This window comes from Dendronephthya gigantea, unplaced genomic scaffold, assembly GCF_004324835.1.
Source record: "Dendronephthya gigantea isolate DGI-Jeju-01 unplaced genomic scaffold, DenGig_1.0 000015F, whole genome shotgun sequence".
Lineage (NCBI taxonomy): Eukaryota > Metazoa > Cnidaria > Anthozoa > Malacalcyonacea > Nephtheidae > Dendronephthya > Dendronephthya gigantea.
This window is the reverse complement of record NW_021163025.1, coordinates 134,054-148,393: the sequence shown is the minus strand read 5'-3', so window position 1 is coordinate 148,393 and position 14,340 is coordinate 134,054. Positions and strand designations below refer to the sequence as shown.

General features: G+C 35.4%; 4 protein-coding genes across 4 annotated transcripts; 2 read left to right on the top strand and 2 right to left on the bottom strand.

The window, feature by feature from the left end:
* LOC114520230 (dual specificity protein phosphatase 1B-like) lies at positions 1–2,227 on the top strand. The gene is made up of 4 exons (XM_028540459.1): positions 1–322; positions 612–806; positions 899–1,060; positions 1,938–2,227. The coding sequence occupies exons 1-4, from the start codon at positions 164–166 to the stop codon at positions 2,136–2,138; spliced, it is 717 nt and encodes a 238-aa protein (XP_028396260.1). The 5' UTR covers positions 1–163; the 3' UTR covers positions 2,139–2,227.
* A 14-nt stretch (positions 2,228–2,241) lies between these two features.
* On the bottom strand, positions 2,242–10,318 carry LOC114520229 (anoctamin-8-like). Its single transcript, XM_028540458.1, has 13 exons — positions 10,118–10,318; positions 9,200–9,247; positions 7,494–7,622; positions 7,198–7,390; positions 6,370–6,548; positions 5,763–6,062; positions 5,156–5,289; positions 4,456–4,598; positions 3,973–4,094; positions 3,685–3,756; positions 3,454–3,578; positions 2,933–3,100; positions 2,242–2,833 (listed from the first exon to the last, which is right to left on the bottom strand). The coding sequence occupies exons 1-13, from the start codon at positions 10,271–10,273 to the stop codon at positions 2,629–2,631; spliced, it is 1,974 nt and encodes a 657-aa protein (XP_028396259.1). The 5' UTR covers positions 10,274–10,318; the 3' UTR covers positions 2,242–2,628.
* A 92-nt stretch (positions 10,319–10,410) lies between these two features.
* On the top strand, positions 10,411–11,630 carry LOC114520141 (30S ribosomal protein S18-like). The gene is made up of 5 exons (XM_028540362.1): positions 10,411–10,552; positions 10,691–10,779; positions 10,877–10,940; positions 11,059–11,118; positions 11,285–11,630. The coding sequence occupies exons 1-5, from the start codon at positions 10,411–10,413 to the stop codon at positions 11,338–11,340; spliced, it is 411 nt and encodes a 136-aa protein (XP_028396163.1). The 3' UTR covers positions 11,341–11,630.
* A 297-nt stretch (positions 11,631–11,927) lies between these two features.
* On the bottom strand, positions 11,928–14,332 carry LOC114519980 (radial spoke head protein 9 homolog). The gene is made up of 6 exons (XM_028540173.1): positions 13,985–14,332; positions 13,385–13,556; positions 13,065–13,194; positions 12,847–12,935; positions 12,591–12,651; positions 11,928–12,415 (listed from the first exon to the last, which is right to left on the bottom strand). Exons 1-6 carry the CDS (start codon positions 14,296–14,298, stop codon positions 12,255–12,257), a joined length of 927 nt encoding a protein of 308 aa, XP_028395974.1. The 5' UTR covers positions 14,299–14,332; the 3' UTR covers positions 11,928–12,254.
* Between the last annotated feature and the right edge of the window lie 8 nt (positions 14,333–14,340).

Here is a 14,340-nt window from a genome sequence, read left to right as displayed (position 1 = left end):
ATAGGACATTTATTGACAAGTCATTGAGATGTTTAATTGAAGTGCGTGACAAGTTTAATTGCAATATATGTGTATGACGTGGATGAATTTTAAAATTACTTTTTATTTTCAATCACTGATTTAGACAGCTATCCACCTGACCAATGCTTAAATTCAGACAATCATGGCAGAAAACTTTTATACACATGTCAACTTCACTGGGGAGTCAAGTTGTGTAAAGTTTGTCCCAAATCGATTTAGAGCAAATATGTGTGTCACCTGTTCAAAGGAAATTTCCAAGCACAACAGAAGTTCCATTCAGAGTAAAGAGGTTTTGATGAGGGTAAGTCACTGTAAGTGAAAGGGCTTGGATAATTCACACAAGTTCCCATTAACCTGAAGTAAAATATTTCTAAGAGACCAACCCTCTAAAGAAATATACCTCATAATATATCAAAGCAATGAAACACCTGCATTATGCAGTGCTAGAGTAACAGGCAGTGGGTACTGGTGCTTGTTATATCGTTACCTAGCCTTCTTTACTGCTCTATATATAAAATTACTGCCTTAAAACAGTTACCTTTAATATATTGGTGCTAATTCCCCAACCATTACTGAATGAACATTTGTAGGCACTGGAGTACACCCAATCTATGGATAAGTTAGGCAGTGTTATAATTCCAACTGATGACACCACTGAAAGAGGCGGTTTGTATCTTGGTGGTTACCGAGCCTCAATTAACCAAGAGTTTCTGCAAAATCAGCATATCACACATATTCTTAATGTTGCCGCAGGATTGGTGAACTTCTTTGGACCAAAGTATGAAGTAAGGGGTAAAAGTAATGTGCTATTGAAGGACTTTGTTTAAAACCCAGATTGTGTTTTCAAGTAGTTGTAATGTTTTCTCTTTCTTGTAAGAAATCTGTTAAAAAAATTGTGAAGGAGCTGCATATTGATTATCTGACATTATCCTGGGACGATGATGCAGAGTTTGAAATCCCTATTGATGACGTCATACACGGAATGACTTTCATTCACAATGCACGAACGAATGGCAATGTTTTCGTTCATTGTGCTCAGGTAGGATGCAAAATAATTAACGTTTGTAGCAAACAAATAAATATTTCATAGACAGAACTTTTCTTAAACAAAGCATTAAGAGTTAGTGTCTTCACTTTACTGTCAGTCTTACTTTGTCAATTTACCGTTTCAGGAATTAGAGGAATACAGCTAATATTGCGTATATTACATCATAAAAAATGTAGCATAGTTGGAATGTCGGATTAATTAGCATCTTTCCGGTGATCCCGCGCTCACTATTTTAGCCAATCAGCGCTCACAGGGTTGTTGAAATAGAAATAGTGTAAACGGGGGCTCAAGTGGTGTACGTGTATTTGCGTCTACGAACAAAAACGGCACCATTTTGAGGACGACTATTGACTATAACCATCGGAAGCCCAGACAAATGAGTTGAAGTTAATAAAAATCCGTAAAACACTTGAGATATGTGTTAAAATGAATTAAAGTATGTAATTTGCTACAAAACTACTGTTAGAACCATGTATGTAGCGTGCTCCAGTGGCGCTGCCATTTGACTATGCAACTAGCGACGTAACTTAGGGGCTGTTTACATGAGCCCGGTTATCCGAGATTCAACGAAGCGAGACATGACTTTGAGGTATTGGAATAAGTCTTTATGAAAGAAAACAGGTAAATACCATTGTTGGGATGACTACACGACTGCCAAGATCGTGTTATTTACTCATTTCAATATCTCAAAGTCATCTCACGCTTCGTTGAATAGTTCTAACAGTAGTTTTGTAGCAAATTACATATACTTTAATTCATTTTAACACATATCTCAAGTGTTTTACGGATTTTTATTAACTTCAACTCGTTTGTCTGGGCTTCCTATGCTATAACTTTAGACATTTTTAACTACAAAGTTCTTTTTTAGGGCAAATCTCGGTCATCAACTATCGTCGTGGCTTACGTTATGGCGTTTATGAATCTCTCTTTGGAGAAAGCACTAGAGTTTGTACAGGAAGGAAGAAAAATGGCACAACCGAATCCTGGTTTTATGAAACTTCTCGCTGGTCTTAACAACGACGAGAAATTTATCAGCTTTAGTCAAAATTTAGCTGACAAACACAATTGAAAATTGATTGATATGAGTGTGAAAGCTGAAGTTAGTAAAAGTTAGAAATGAATTTTGACTGTATATTTAGAGGACATACTTGACATATGCATCTTAATAACTGAAATTCCTTCAGTATCATTCATTAGTTACTAATTACTTGCTAATTAAATAATTCTTGTATATAAGAAAGTAGAGTCTAGCAAAATTGAAAAAAAAAGCACAAGCGTAGTTAAACCAAAGGTTTTAAACATTTACACGAGTCGATGAAGCTCATGTCATCAGCAAAATCCAGAAACATGATTTTGTGCATATGTTTTGAAAGATCAACCAAAATGGCAGCAATTGCAAAGCACCTATATGCAGTAGTGATTGTTTTTACTGTTTTGATTGTCCAAAATCAGTGTATACGTGAAAACAATATAAATATAGTTGGCCTCAAAATTATTCTCGGCATAATTTATGGTAGACTGTGTTTAAATACCTACGCGACAGGAATGAACGGCTGTAATTATTGAGATTTCTTCGAATTTCGTAACGAGCGACTTCTCTCGGTTGTCAATAATATTGCCTCCTGTGCTTCCATCTTCTTCTCGTATTTCTCCTTGGCTATGGCAACGCGAACCCATTTCGGTTTGCTGTTCACAAACCACGTGATAAACAAAGCGGACAGAATAAGAAAGTGTTCAAATGCGAAGACCCAAGCAACTATGTACCTATAGGAAACATACAAAAAATGTCAGATGAAACGATTTATGATACAGCTAGCAAAGAGCCCCAGTGGATTGGTTCGGGATATCATGTAATCTACGTACCTGCCATAACCTAGCTTGATGAATTGATCTCCCTCGATAGTTTCGTACATCCACGGTAACCATTCAGCAAGCTGTTCTGATGAGAATCCCATTATCACAGTGTTGGTTAACATTGATACGGCGACCATGCACCACAATACATTGTACCATACGCCAATATCACACGTTCTGCATGGTAAAACAATGTAGCTACAATTGACACATCTGTGTTTTTTAAGGCATGTAATTTGAGTCGTTTTCATTTCAGTTGATTGCGTATTCTACTATTAACACTCAGGCGAGAAGATAAGAAAAGATAAAGGTAACAGCTTTGAAATGGACAATAAATAGTGAGATTTAGCATGAGGACGTGAACGTCAAAGACGACGTAAAAATGGCGAATAAATGGCGTGATGCGCCTAAATATGGACGTGCCACGCCATTAACTCGCCACTTTCACGTCGTCTTTGACGTTCACGTCTGAAAAGTTTCATTGTGATGTTTACAATTCCATGCATGCATTTGAAATATATAAAAATTACCTTAGAACTTTTGGTCGTTGATAAATAAAGAGAAGTTTAAACATATCTGAGCGGCTCTCAATGAGGAGAAAGACGACGCCAACAGCAGACGCCAGAGGAAAGGCAGACGCAAACAAGGTAACGTACTGTAAATTGTTCAAAATGAAAAGAAACCGTTTGCACCATAATCGTTTACATGGTGGAAGACAAGAAATCCACTGGCTATATACGCCTCAAATGTTATAAACGAACCCCAAATTGCATCACCATCTCCAAGTAGTCATCGAATTGATCATATTCTTCTAATACCGAGTCGGATATTGCCTAAAAGTATGGATAATCTGACGTTAAAGCAACATGACCTTTTTCCAAACAATCTTTTTAACAAATGAATCATAGTTCATTTAGTTTACATCTTTAGTTAACTTATATACTTACTTTACACTTAGCTATATAAAATGTCACTAGGGGAAAAAACTGAACTAAACTTGTCCCATTTTAATGTATTTCTACTTCATGACCGTAATTTTTATCCAGTACCTGTTCTTGGACTTTAGACATTTTGTGAATCTCACAAAACTGTCTCTTGATTCGCCACTGTGAAACATTTTCGGTTATAAACGGGATTATTGTCTCAGTTACCAGCCTCCGTATCTCGTCGCCTGAAAACAAGTAATGGAAATGAGCAAATTGTTTTAAAACTCATTAAAATGATATAATTACAAAAAGTGGGAGATGTTAGAGCCGTGGATTGGGTTTCCCTGGCAAATTATTTCTCAGCCTAATTGGCTGAGCCAAAGAAGCCTATAGGTTGAAATCCTACTAAAAAGATGATGCATTTTTGCCACATCCGCCATTCAGTCGTTCTTTTTCCGATTCAATTTATCCACAAATTCATGCAGTTAACCGACAAAAGTGCATAACTAAATATCTTAAAAACACGCTCCTTGCCCTATATGCAGGTACTTCAGATTAATTCTATGCATGGCTGGATTAGTATTATGGTTTAAAATCACAACTTGCCTCCAAACAAGCCAAGCAGTTCTCGACGGAGATTAACAACGTCAAGTTGGTAAAACGCAATGTAGAATAAAGGAAGGAAACAATCAAATGCCTCGAATGCGACTCGCTTTACAATAAGCGATCTACCCCACTCAGATTCCGTTCTGTAAGAAAAGAGATTGAAATGCAGAAAGTTAGTATACTCCAACTAATCTCCTGAAATATGCACGCATTTTAATATTATGCGAATGATACAATCACAACAATATAGTTATTTAGTATGAATTTCGAGGTGACTATTGATTTTCCTGCATTCTGATTGGTCAAGATTCACTGTCTCTGAAGTGATAGTCACTGGGCGGTGACTATAGCTTTTTGTTGTTGTTTTTCAGCTAAGAAATTTGAAGTGATTATAAATCTTTATGAAATTATGTTGATTATTATTTGTAAACACCTTGAAATTTATACTAAAACAATTAGTCGCCTCAGGCTCGGTGATTACAAGCCTATATTCACCTCGCCTTAGGCGACTAATTGTTAAATATGTCATCTTGGTTAATATCATATGCGTGGGGAACAAAAAAATAGAAGGGTTATTGAAACATTAACTAGAACTGATTGAAAATTTGTTTACCGATGGACTTTCTGTAGCGTTTTTTTGTGCATGGCAGGTTAATAGTCATCTAATTAATCATATAACAGGCAGAACGTTATAACAAACCTGTGATTTTCAAAATCCGTACATCGGGTAGCAATTGATCTATAAATTGTGTTAAGAATGTTTATAACAATGGAGTGAGCAACCGTTGGTATGAGATAACCATAGTAGGGACTGTCACCGGCGAATATGTGACCCTACAGAAGAAGAAATATATCGTGTTATATGCTTGTACATGACTTGTCGATGTTCTCCATGCATGCAATGTTTCTTTAGAAGGAAGGGTTATAGGGTGCTAGCGAGAGTCACTGAGGAGAATTATTTTAGAAAGAAGGTTATTTGAGAGATTATAGAAGACGAATTACTAGAGACTAATAATTAGAGAGGAAAGTTAAGAGAGGACACTAGAAAGGGGGTATACGTCACTAACAGATTAGAAAGGGGGTCATTAAAATGAAGAATAAAAAGACTTGTACATATAGACAGTCGTAAAAGGCAGGAGTTAGAAAACGAGGATTATTTTAAAAAGATTCAATAGGAGTGAAGATAACAGAGCAGGTGAATAAATTTATATTCACCAAAAAGGATTTTTTATCAGTGTGGTTACTGTAAAATTAGCTATATCATAAAATCATGATCAAAGAAGTGTAAGAAATTTCAAAGCACTCACGGGTTCAGCGTAATAAGCCAACGCAGAGACATATATAGGACTGTGTTTATCTTTTATATAACCATTGAGGTTGAGGGAACACAGCATAGCCAACACCGCAACGAACAACATTGGCAAGGTGAAGATAACGCTGACAAGATATCTCAACCAACGTCTCCATCGCGGGAAATACTTCTCAGGTTTTCCGGTGACAGGACTATCGCGTATAACGCCATTGAACTCTGGCCTTATATCGTAAGCATCTTCATAGCCGTATGTATTCCATATGTACGATAACTCCGCTTCACGTCTCCGCCATATCTACAATCAAGATGAAAATTAAAATGGCGGGGCCCATCTGAGAATAATGATTTGTATATTTCAAGATAACGTTCTGTCGATTATTTTCGATAAAAATGACAAACTCAAAAAAGAGGAAACTAACTCAAAGGAGAAGGGGGAGGATTGATTCAAAACACTTTGTTATGAAAATTGACAGTTACTCGATAGCGGGGGGAATATGTTTAAAAGAAAGTGTGATTCGCGAACTGAAAAAATTGATTTATGTAATTTGAAACATATCATTAGCCAATGTGAAAAGTAAATGTCCAAGGACAGAGCTACATACCACAATAAAGAAAACCGCCCAAATAACTATGAACAAGGCATACAACGGAAGAAGAAAGTTATCGTCCACCGTTATACCAGGATTTCGCCAAAAGTAAACAAAAATACCGAACACAGACGGAATGCACAATGCCCATCTAAAATACGACATCCAAGCGAAATAGAAGGCAATTTCCTCGCCTGAAAAAAAAAGGGGAAAAAACACGAAAAATATATAACAATATACATGCCGGCATGTCTTTCGTTTACAATAATAACAAACACAAGCGACCGTTATATATATTATCGTGGGCCGTGATCTTCATGCAGTTCAAATAGGTATGAACATTAGTACATTTAATTAGTTATTATAGGCATAGCGTTGTATACTAAGTAAGGAGACGGGGTATTTAATGGGTCATATTTGTCCAAAGAATTTTTTTAGGTAATCGACATTTGAAATATAAAATTACAAACTATTTGTGGTTAAACACATGCACCTGTGAAAACATTGCTGCGGAAACAAGATTTGTTTCTAACGAGAAAAAGTGTTTCTTCGAGACTCAGAAACATTCAATCCTTATTTCCCAAGTATGATCTATATTTGGAAAATATTTCACAGTTTCTATACCTTTTTCTGAACATTTTTGTAATGTTCTCGCATAGGAAACACCCATTGAGGTTTCCATCCGTTAAGATATAACGAAAAGCGCTCCCTATCTCTGATTACGCGTCCAAAAACGTCGCAAACTTGTTGACATTTTTGTGTCAACCACAACGATTGGACTAGAGCGGCCGGTGCCTGACAATTTGTCATCGAAAACGTTTACAGTATAGAAAGAAGATTTACCAAAGTAATCTCTAATGTCATCGACAGGACATTCAAACCAATTTTTTTTCATGTTTTGCCATAGACTATCTTTTTTCTCCTTGTTATGTAATGCTTGAACATCTTCGATTATTTGTGGTTTGCTGTGTTGTAATGCAACCACTAAACTCTCTTCAATCCCACAAAGCTCCACTTTGTGCCTTGCCAAAGATATCTACCAAGTGAAAATGAGTGAAAACTAGAGCTCTTTCTTCCAGTAAAGTTAAAAATAAAATAACAAAATTTGATCACAATCAAACCCCGAACGAAGAACGCACCGCTCTTGTAGTAAGACCAATGATACATGAATAAACAAGCAAAGACTTCTCTGCGGGTGTGAAAAATGTCTCTTGATCTTCAATTCCTTCGAAGTCGTGAATAAATTCCGAAGACATCTCTTGCATTATCTAGAGGCAAACGAGGACAATTTGGACAATTCAATTAATTGTTAAGCAATTTAATTACTAGCGAAGCCGAAGGGCTACATGCATGCAGATGTGAAATTAAAAGTGAAACGTTAAGCCTTGGTCTTCGACTAGAAAGACGAATAGTGCAGTCACAAAGTTTAGAGTACAGGACTGAGCCTGAGACCATGTACTGGTTGCTGGTATTAGTATGATCACATTGTACAAAATACGCAGTAATTATTATTCCATTTAAACTTAAAGGATCAAAGCAGTCTTGCATGACCAGTGTAATGCAGTGACCAAATGTCATACAGTAGCCGGGCTAAATAAAGACATTAGTAATGGAATTAACTGGAGCCTTTCAACGATTGAACAACGCAAAGGCTATATATAGCATTAGCGATTTTAATAGTCAAAGCAGGTTTCGAACACGCCAAAATTCGGTTTTCTGATTATCATGAAACGCCTTTTTCCATGGAAGCATGCTATTTTCTGTGTCTGAATTTTGTGGCACTACTTAAAAGTGCAAAATTTAGACCATAATTATGAAAAGGCCATGTAAAGTGCTGCCGAGACAGAGTTTCTTAAAAGCAGTGTGTAGCTATATATAAAATTAAGATTCATGACGGCACAGTGAAATATTCGCATCAACAAGGCTATGAGGTATGTTTATTGTAGTTTGTCGGTTTATATTTTCGGTTGATGAAAGAGTTTGAAAGAGTAAGACACGGTGAAATTTGCGACTATAAGATCTCAACCGCCGAATTTTGAGAACAAAAGAAAAGGTGGCAAACAAAATACTAATTCACAAAAACTAAAGTGGGGGGCAAAGAGAAACTAAAGTGGGGGATACGAATGAATCAGAATGAAATGGTGGCCGGTCTATAGATAGAATGAAAATACAAAAAAAACTCATGGTAGTACGAAAGCTATTTTTTGTTGTTGATTGGCTTTATTTGATACATTTTTGGAAGCCATTGCCTGCAGTTGGCGCCAGCCTGTCTAGTCATGGTTTTCGAATTTGAAATCTAGAACAAGTCCGAACAACAGAGTCAAATTAATGCGTACAAGAAGTCCGTTGGTGTAGAGCATTGTGAAAATGCCGTAATTTCTTTCGTTTTATACACAAATAAAGTTTTATCGAGTCGCACAGTTTTTGCAATAACTGCAAACGCAAAGCCACCGAGAAAAACCGAGAAGGCAGAACAAAATCATATCAAATAGTCCAAGGGCAAGGGGTATGTAATATTCAACACAAAATATAAACGCTTCGTAAATCGTTAATATATGTCAATTCTCAATGTTCCGACGTATCTTTTTATACATTGTCTTTAGCAAAGCTGCGCGCAACTTACTTTGCCTTAATTCCTTAATTAGGGTATCTAATTAACAAACGAAAACAGCACACACTTTGTAAATGGTAACAATTCAATGAAGAGCATTTTTTTCAGTCATCTTAATGGAATAATTCACATTTAAGTCATTCTAGCGCGCCTAAAGGATATCACTTAAATGTAGGTACAAAAAATATGGTTCATCAATGTGCACATGACTGTGAATAAAATGGGATTACCTACCACAATATCCTTTCCTTTTTTTGGTTTCCTAATGCCAAGTTCAATGGCCTAGCGGGAAAATACAGACGAAACTCAAAACACAGTCATATAGTTTTAAATTTTCATAACAAGACAAAAATATTATTAGGTGTAGAATTAATCATGCAAACAAGAAGTGCATGGTACATTATGACAGAGGCATGGAAGGAGCCAGAAAATATAAAATCTGATAAAATTTTATGGAGACTCGGAGATAGGTTTAGCAGTACACATACAAAAGGATTGTATATAGTCTTTTCTTTGAAATCATAAAAACTATTTTGTACTGATTAAATGTTGGAAATATTTTTCACTGTCCTGACGAAACAAAAGACCTTTCTTCATTATAATGACGTCAAACACGAAAGTCTGATGTCACGTGAAATTTATGTCACATGAACTTTGTGTAACATCAGACTTTCCGCGTTGATGTGATTATGAAAAGGGTCTATTGGTCCGAAACTAGGTCAGACAACAATTGTTCAGCTAGGTTCTGCATGATGACCTTAGGTGATTGCAGGTAATATATAATATTATATATTATCTTATATATATATAGTGATAAAAAATTGATCATGTATTTATTAAGCCAAAGAAAGCTAATTATAAGGTAAGTTATGTGTATGTGAGGCTTATGTGCAGTAATACCATCTCCTACTTATTAAATATATGACACCAATGATCCTTCCTGTCTCATATTGTAGCAATTAATGTCAGCTAGCTCATGGGAGGGGTAATTGGGTAAGTTTCATCAATTTACCCAAATTAATTTGTGAATGCAAGTTAAATATTAAAATATAAATTCCAAATAATAAGAAAATTTCAAACAGGAAACTAAATATTAGAAATCATATTCAAATAACGTTTAACTCTACTGTAAAGTATGAATGAATGTTGTACCTTATTAACAAGACATTCAAAATTTGCTCCTATATAAACTGAATTCTTCCCTTCATAAACACTTTCACATTGCAGTCCTGCAGCTTTGAAGCAATCTATCAGCTTTGCACTGAGTTTGGTAGAACAATGCTCTGTGAAAGTAATGCAATATTCCATGATTTTATCTCAAAGCCTAAAGCCACATATGATGAAGACCACACATTTATCATAGGAAACTAGGATGGCTTGAATAAGATTGCTCTGGACGGGGGGGATACTAATTTTTGGCGAAAAAAAATGAAAAAGAAATGAATATGGCGGCGAAAATAGGAGTGCGTTCCCTATTTGGTCCATATTTTAGGCGATTAAACTTCATTGCTCCTATACCGAAGCTGTTTTTTGGTCTGGAGAGTATTCCAAAACAAAGATATGTCTATACTACACCAGCGTCGCAAGGTATTTCATATTTTAACGATATAAACCGTACGTTTTCCAGAGATGAGAATATCGTTGTTTGAACTTGTTTCACAACTAAATTTCATTTCCAATGTTTTAGTAATATGGACATTTTGTTTTTTATATGCTGTATCTCAGGTAATGCTGTTAGAAGGGAAGAAACTAAAATAGAGGAGGCTGTGTCAGGATGCCCAATTTGCAGTAGAAATTTAAAATTTACATACAAGGTACATAATATGTATATAATTATAATATAATGTAAAGTGGATTGTCATTCAAAGATGCATCAATGATGGTATTGATTGTCCTTGTTCTCTTTGGTAGGATGTTTTATTGCTCGCCCAGTTTATTTCTCCTGAAGGACATATTTTAAACAGGCGAGTAACAGGTAAATGTAGAATTTTGCTATAAAAATAATAACATTTTGGTGTACATCTATGGTGTGAACATGTTCTGCAGATGTGTACATATGTGCCATTTTACATTTTCTTGTTATGTCTACTCAGGTGTGTGCAGAAAGCAGCAGAGAAAACTGGAAAAATCAATTGAAATATCAAGGAGAATGGGTTAGTATTAACAAGATTACCATAATTAGCTTGGTATTGATTCAGTAAGGTATATTAATATGAATTATTTTGACTGCACCCAGCTTGCAATATTTGCATAATGGTATAAGGATAGTAAGAGTGACAAAACTTTCTGCTAAAATTTAAATTTCTTACTATTTTAAAGGTTTAATTCCGAGAAAACCTCCTGCTCTAATTCAGAAAGCAAATCAAATGGCGTAACAATGTGCAAAATCAATAACAGAGTTGTACAAATGATGGTGTTAAAAGACCTACTTGCAGAATGGTTTAATACTAACAATCATGCTGTGTACAAATGAAACTATTTCACCGACCATGTATACTGACTACATGTCCATGGATTCTCAAGCCAAGTACATGAATGAACCTGTTATTTAGCCTCTCCACAATTAGTCACTGTGACCATGGAATAAATACCAGTTTGCAAAAATTATTACTAACAATTACACTAAGAAAATAAATTTATTATATACCACTTGTCAAAGTTTTGTTTTCGTAGCGTTTCATTGGTCGAGAGCGAATCACGCGAGAGTGACAAAATTTTGATGTCGCCAGCGCGACCCCCTGCAGAGTGAGATAATGTGTTATCTCATGGGAAATAACAACTTTTAGGTTTTATCCATTTGAAATTATATCTTTTATAAATAGATATTTCGTTGTTTACCTTGTAGTTTGGTTTTTCTTTGACAAGTGGTATATAATAAAACACTTATTTACCGAAAACTCAGAAAACATTATGTTTTGTGGACCCTCGACCATCGATATTTCACTTGGCTTCGCCTCGTGAAATATCGACAGGTCTCGGGTCCACAAAACATAATGTTTCCTTCGTTCGCAGTAAATAAGTGTTAGTGTTTTGCAGAGAAAGCCTAAAATTGGTTGCAACTTGTGTGTTTGTTGACTTTCATGAATGTTGACTGTGTGCATAGGCAGGTTGCTTTTACTCTGTCAAACAAAAATGTGAACATAAAGCAAGAATGTATATATTTACATGAACTTTGAGCTTGCTTTTATATATCACTGTACATTATTCTTACATTATTGATGAAACCTTCCAAATAGACTTGACAAACAATTAGTGTGCAAAAAGTAAAATATGCGATAACTGCAGTAGTTTACAGCATGAATGGTAAGTCCAAATTCTTTTCCCCTGTGCCAACATAGACACAGCCAAACTTTCTTGTCTCTGGTACATGGTAAAATATGAAACCAAGCCAGTGTAGACTACGTATGGTGACCAAACCACAGCCTTTCTCGTACTGGACACTCCATGACCCTGGAGCAATTGAATGTATTTTATTATAAAATATAAATATTTGCCCAATCAGATGAATTGGACTGTTTGGACAATTATTGTAGCTCTAAAAGTTAGGTCAATGAATAGAAGTGTATATTATAGATTGATTCAATTCAGTGCCTATATATAGTAGATTGATATATACATTTCTTACCTCCTTTTGGGATATCTGCATCAATAGGATCCAAAAAATCAATAGATTTGTCCAGAGAAGCCTTTAGAACAGAAAATATGAGTTAACATTTGGTGTTTGAGCAGGCAAACACCAATTATAACACCATTTTTGTTTAGATGAACAAAATTGGTATACATTGACTGTGTGATCAAAATCCCACCTTATTTAAATATTTGAGTTTTCTGTCAACTATTTAGACTATAGCGGATTTATATCAAATTACTATGAGGAATACCTTTTGTAGAAGAGTCTTTTGATTCAGAAGAATAGGTTCACGAAAATGAAAGTAAGAACAAAGTTTTCCTGCATCTGGTATCGAAAGTCCTGAAAATATACAGTGTCAGCTATCATTAAAATTGAGTTTTACTGACATACTAGCTGGAACACTATGTCACCAACTGTACAATTATATAGCGCAAAAATGACCATGATATCAGAAACTAGAAAGCCAACCTTCAAAACTTCTGTTGCCATAGATATCACCATTTGCAGCTCTGAGAAATGCACTCCGAGGCACGATAGAGACATCATAATTTATTGATGCTATTACTGTTGCTAATCTATCTTCCTCTTTTACAAGCACCTATAAAAAATGCATCAAAATTATTGGATCAGAAACCTATCACTAGCTGTCACTGTAAATGCATAAATCAATCAAATAAAAAAAATATAATGGCTGAAACTGGTGCAAGAAATAATGGTCAGGCCAATAATTATTCATATTTATATTCAACATCTCTCTGTTTAAGTTTAGTGTTTGCAAAATTACTTACTGTGGTCTCTTCATCCTGGTCTGGATCAGAATCTCTGTCATCATTTCTCTTGCTTTCTGTATGTTCATATTCGTACGAAGGATCCCCTGTGAATCTTCCTTTCACAAATGAGCACTTTTGTCTCATCTCCTCTGTTACTTGAGGCAGGATGCCCCATTTTACACAATCCACACTAAAATGCACCAAAAAATATTGTACCTATTAAGATATACAGTATGTACACAGTCATATACAAATCAGTTTTCAACTATTATACAATATATATACATAGTTAATTGACATGCGCTGGCTGTCTAGTGTTTTGTGATATTATATATGATATACATATAAATGATATAAATGATTACAAATGCAATCTCGAGGGTCGCAGCATTGATGCTTTAAATAATAGTAACAGATTTGTATACTAGTATGTGAGCTAACTACAGCTAATAAACATGATCATTGACGAATAGTAGCTAGCTATTACAATAATCTGACAATCAGGCATATTAAAGCTACAGAGAATTTCAAAATTTATTTAAGCATTAAAGCCACAAGCGTAGGTTATATTTTTAGGTTTATTTGCTTGTATTCGTCTACTGTAAACTGCATTTTTACCTGTATAAAATCTGCCTGTCTCTCAATTCATCTTTGCCAATTCCTTCGACGATGAAATAGTCATCTTTTACCCCAAGAATTTTACCCCAAAACAAAACTCTTTTAAACTTGTAGTTGTTTTTAAGGATAACCAGCGACGACTGGAAGGCAGCCTTCTGCTCAGTGCTCAAAATAACCCCACTACTTCCAACATAATCGATGTTTAAATGCAGACCTTCAGCGTCCATGACTGCCTTTCTTGCTTCTTTTCTGATTGTGACTACGCGGTTGCTTAGCAACGCCAGAGAAAATTCTCCCACAATACTACCGGACATTTTTGGTGACAAAATAGTGCACTGTTATAAAATAGCTTAGGC

What these genes read in the sequence shown, in the direction of transcription:
- LOC114520230 (XM_028540459.1), top strand. Translation starts at nt 164, where the DNA reads ATGGCAGAAAACTTTTATACACATGTCAACTTCACTGGGGAGTCAAGT. An exon ending in GTAAAGAGGTTTTGATGAGG is followed by an intron (nt 323 to 611) that starts GTAAGTCACTGT and finishes GAACATTTGTAG; the next exon opens with GCACTGGAGTACACCCAATC. An exon ending in TCTTTGGACCAAAGTATGAA is followed by an intron (nt 807 to 898) that starts GTAAGGGGTAAA and finishes CTTTCTTGTAAG; the next exon opens with AAATCTGTTAAAAAAATTGT.
- LOC114520229 (XM_028540458.1), bottom strand. Translation starts at nt 10,273, where the DNA reads ATGGAATATTGCATTACTTTCACAGAGCATTGTTCTACCAAACTCAGT. An exon ending in TGGCTTATTACGCTGAACCC is followed by an intron (nt 5,290 to 5,762) that starts GTGAGTGCTTTG and finishes CTTCTTCTGTAG; the next exon opens with GGTCACATATTCGCCGGTGA. An exon ending in ATCAAGCTAGGTTATGGCAG is followed by an intron (nt 2,834 to 2,932) that starts GTACGTAGATTA and finishes TGTTTCCTATAG; the next exon opens with GTACATAGTTGCTTGGGTCT.
- LOC114520141 (XM_028540362.1), top strand. Translation starts at nt 10,411, where the DNA reads ATGGCGGCGAAAATAGGAGTGCGTTCCCTATTTGGTCCATATTTTAGG. An exon ending in TACTACACCAGCGTCGCAAG is followed by an intron (nt 10,553 to 10,690) that starts GTATTTCATATT and finishes GCTGTATCTCAG; the next exon opens with GTAATGCTGTTAGAAGGGAA. An exon ending in TTTAAACAGGCGAGTAACAG is followed by an intron (nt 10,941 to 11,058) that starts GTAAATGTAGAA and finishes ATGTCTACTCAG; the next exon opens with GTGTGTGCAGAAAGCAGCAG.
- LOC114519980 (XM_028540173.1), bottom strand. Translation starts at nt 14,298, where the DNA reads ATGTCCGGTAGTATTGTGGGAGAATTTTCTCTGGCGTTGCTAAGCAAC. An exon ending in ACCAGGATGAAGAGACCACA is followed by an intron (nt 13,195 to 13,384) that starts GTAAGTAATTTT and finishes CATTTTTTATAG; the next exon opens with GTGCTTGTAAAAGAGGAAGA. An exon ending in TGGCAACAGAAGTTTTGAAG is followed by an intron (nt 12,936 to 13,064) that starts GTTGGCTTTCTA and finishes GTATATTTTCAG; the next exon opens with GACTTTCGATACCAGATGCA.